This window comes from Cryptotermes secundus, unplaced genomic scaffold, assembly GCF_002891405.2.
Source record: "Cryptotermes secundus unplaced genomic scaffold, Csec_1.0 scaffold1025, whole genome shotgun sequence".
Lineage (NCBI taxonomy): Eukaryota > Metazoa > Arthropoda > Insecta > Blattodea > Kalotermitidae > Cryptotermes > Cryptotermes secundus.
Genome location: NW_019730118.1, coordinates 1,310,115 through 1,314,226, shown reverse-complemented (window position 1 = coordinate 1,314,226; position 4,112 = coordinate 1,310,115). Strand labels below are relative to the sequence as shown.

The window sequence follows — 4,112 nt, the reverse complement described above, 5'->3', positions numbered from 1 at the left end:
AGTGTGTTCATTATTATTATTATTATTATTATTCAATTCTTCATTTTTACGGACTAATTCGAGAGCTGCAGGGGTCAGTGGTGGTAGTAATGCAATACTGTCATAGAATTTTAGAGCAATATTTAAGTAGGATTAGAATCACGTGACTGTCCATCCCCACTGAAATCTCACTTGCTTAATCCATGCTTTTATTGCCTTTAAAATATTCCCCATCTCTCGTCTACTATAATTCATAATTCAACATTCTGTCTCTGTTATGATTCCTTTCCACCACTTCATTTCAAGAAGGTAAGCCTGAATATGACGAACTGATCAAGAGGAGGTTAGGTACTTAATTTTGCTGGCACTAGTTTCATAGCTTAGCAAACTGTGTCGAGAACGTACTATTGGTCAAGTTTGTTTTATCTCTTCCCTGCCAATCAACCGGTCTAATCGATAAGGCTGATCCCGAAAGCTCCTCCATGAAGAGATCTGACCAGTGCATAGAGGGCTACAGCCCTCATTTGGGCCTAGGCCTTCCTCCATGATACTCTCCGTTCACTTCGGTTTTACTAGATCTTAGACATACGGTAGGACTCCTTGGGCGGGTGATCAGCTCGTCGCAAGGCCTCTACCTGTACACAAACATCCATGCCCTGAGTGGGATTCGAACCCACGATCCTGGCTTCCGAGCGAGCGAAGACAGTGCATGCCTTAGACTGCTCGGCTACCGTGACCGGCTAGAGATTGGGTTTGCAGTACTGTAATTCATGTCTTTTTAAGAATGACATGGCTCTGTAGAACGTGTCATTTTAAACATTTCCTACTTCTTGTGTTGATACAGGTTACAAATGTTGTTTATGAAACAGATATTATTTCCTTTCATAGGCAGTAACACCAGGCTTGAGAGAAACTTCTTTCACTAAATATGCATGTAACCAACAACTTTTCAAGAAATAAATTGTAGGAAGAAACAAATAATTTCCTTTGTCAACTTTAAATAATACTATTTTTGAGATCTTCATGAATAATTAAAACGAAATGGTTATTAGAACGCGTGTACGTAACTGTGGACCGCCTCTGTGGTTTAGTGGTCAGAGTTCCTGGATAGAGATCCAGAGGCCCCGGGTTCGATTCCCGGCACTACTAGATTTTCTGAGAAGTAGTGGGTCTGGAACGGCGTCCACTCAGCCTCGTGAGGTTAACTGAGGAGCTACTTGAATCGAAAAGTAGCGGCTGCGGTCTAGAAAACCGAGATTAACAGCCGTGGGAATCCGTTGGGCTGATCACACGACACCCTCTATCCGCAAAAGTTGGCACTAACTTCGCCGACAAGCAGCGGTCGGTATAGTTCGCTTTGCGGTCTAAAGGCCACGCAGTTTATTGTTTTTGTTGTATTGATACATGATACACATGTGTCTGTTGCAAATGTTGTTTACGAAATAGCTTGACATATTTCTTTCGTAGGTGGTAACACCAGGCTTGAGAGAGGCATCTTTCACTGAATATGCATCTAACGGACACCTCGATAAATAAGTTGTAGGAAGAAACAAATTAATTTCCTTTGTCATCTTGAAATAATACTATTTTCTAGAACTCCATGGATAATGAAACCGAAATGGGCGTTAGAACACGCGAACGTAACTGTGCTGGAGGGAGGGCACGCGGTAGCGTAGTTGCTTCAGGCAGGGAGAGCTTTAGCATTTACGTAACTCAGATACCTGTATCTAGTCACAAACAAGTCCCTCAGCCGGGAAGCAAGGAGAAACCTTACGTGATGGGGATTCTTATTTCAGAGTCCATATTGAGTCTACATAAAATTCTTTCTTTACTGCAGGGCACACACAGAACTGGGTGTGAAAAAGCTGAGTGGAACCCAATGAAGATTCATTCTAATGCGTGTTTCAGCGAGCACTAAGCAGTGTTCAGGATAAATTACTAGGTACAATAATATTATTCTTATGTCTTTTGGCAAAATGAAAAAGTAAATTTGTCCCTATGATTAATTAATTAAGAACTAAGCCATGAAGACGTATGGAGGGGTAACCTCGGTNCAGAAATGAGTACCAGGAATATTCTTGGGGGTAAGGGGCGGCCGGCGCGCAAGGCTGACAATCTTACCATCATATGAGTCAGTTGTTTATGAAATGTGGGAACCTCAACATCTCACAGCCCTATGGGCCTCCACGGCCTGTTACAGGGATACCTTTACTTACTTTTATATATGAAGTACATCAGATCAGAACATTTTCTTTTATTGTCTGAATTTCTGATGCCCGACTAACCATCCCAGGCCATTACTAGCTAGCACCTCCCCCCCCCGAGTAAAAGTGACTGTGCGTCCCTTCGGTCCCAGGATTGGTCAAGTGGGATTTGTGGTGGACAAAGTGGCACTGGGGCGAGTTTTCTCCGAGTACTTCGGTTTTCCCTGCCATTCTTCATTCCACCAAATTCTCCATCATCATAATCACCCGGGGTAGGCTACAATAGGCCAATCAGTGGCCGCCGGGCCGAGTGGACACAGTTGGACTCCACCCCCCACTAAGCGAATTAAAAAAGAAAATTCCCGCCTCTGATTTAGCTCAAGTTGTCTCAATATAATCGTTTAAGATAAATTTTAAATATTCTTCAAAGACCAATGATCCACTGAGATCCATGAGAACACCTTCCATCGATTTTCAGTCCTTGTTTAACGATGTTACATTTCGTACTCTGTTTCGTCGCTTTTCGTTCCTGAGAGAATTTAACAAACAGCACGAACAGAGAACGCCAGTCATCTGAAACAAACAACATTACAAGTATAATGAGCAGTGAATGAGGATATATTTCCATAATCAGAACTATATCTAATCTAACTATAATTCTTGTCAGAATTACTGGGTTTTGGGACTTCGTCCATCGTCCGGTATTCTGAAGACTAGAGATCACACCTCCCTTTCTATCTTAGTTTCAGGTCTATGCATGCTTTCTCACAATTTTAATTGCATATTTCCCTGTTAGCTCCCTTCGACATAGCCTGGCCTCAGGTATTTATATAGCTGTATGTATGCTGACTTGCCGATCACAGTAGCCCCGCGGTCTAAGGCACGAACTGTCTTCGCTCGCTCGAACGCCGGGATCATAGGTTTGAATCCCACCCAAGGCCAGGATGTCTGCATGCGTTTATTCTGTGTTTGTATTGTCCTGTGTTGGTAGCGGCCTTGTGTCGGGCTGATCCCCCGTTCAAGGAGTCCTACCAACCGTCTAAGATTAAGAAACTTGAGCGAAACGAAGCGTTTCACGGATGTTCTACGCCAGCAGTTCTCAACCTGTGGTCCGCAAGCAGACTTAAGTTAAATTAAATTAAAAATTATTCAAACAAAATAAATTAAAGTTAAATAAGCAAGTAAAGATCGTTGAAGTAAAATGGTAACTAAAAAAAGAAGCTTTCTAAATTCCACGAACATTTAAATGACCAGACAAGAATCCGGTATTTCCAGGGTATGAAGGTGTGACTGCATTGGCACTAACTTCAGAGGAGGGACCGCGCCGATAATTGCTCGACTCGTAATAAAAGAGGGGTGCAGTGAAGAAAAATATGGTTTTATTGCTCCCGCCTTCCCTTGCTGTTTTGTTAGATTTGAAGCAAACATGTGTTATGCACATTTCAACCAATTGCTTGTTGTTTATTGTTATTTATTGCTGACAGTATTCCTCCTTCAAACTCCAGTGTTTATATATTTTTCGGAAACATTTTTAATAATGGAAAAGTGGCTTAGAATAGGGACTTTGAAAAGAAAAGCAAACGAAGCAGGTGATGCTAAACCCAACTGTGAAACACGTGTTGTAACGGCGAGCAAATGTGATGCCATTAAAGTCGAAGGAACAAGCAGCTCACAGAAAAATACAGTAGTAAATATGATAATTCATGTAAGATTTGAAGCTTTCACGGCGGTGACTATGAAGAAAGCAGTCTTCTGGGATTTGGTACCGTGTATATGTGGTGTTAACGGACGTTTTGGAGGAAGGTATCGCCTCCATCTTCAGGGTAGAAAGGAAAATATAAGAAATCCGCAGACGAAGAGACCGTGAGAACCGGTAAAAGCAGACTGGTGTTGGAAATATACACAGCTATGTTGAGCAGAGAAGGAAGG

The 4,112-nt window shown here is 42.2% G+C and overlaps 1 protein-coding gene across 1 annotated transcript in view; it reads right to left on the bottom strand.

Annotated features, from left to right (window-relative positions):
• Positions 1-2,526: 2,526 nt before the first annotated feature.
• LOC111866264 (CD63 antigen-like) overlaps positions 2,527-4,112 on the bottom strand; it is a 15,497-nt gene continuing 13,911 nt past the window's right edge. The window contains exon 5 of the mRNA XM_023855042.2: positions 2,527-2,756. Within this exon, the coding sequence (XP_023710810.1) occupies positions 2,658-2,756 (99 nt within the window). The 3' untranslated portion in view covers positions 2,527-2,657. The remainder of the gene's footprint in view (positions 2,757-4,112) is intronic.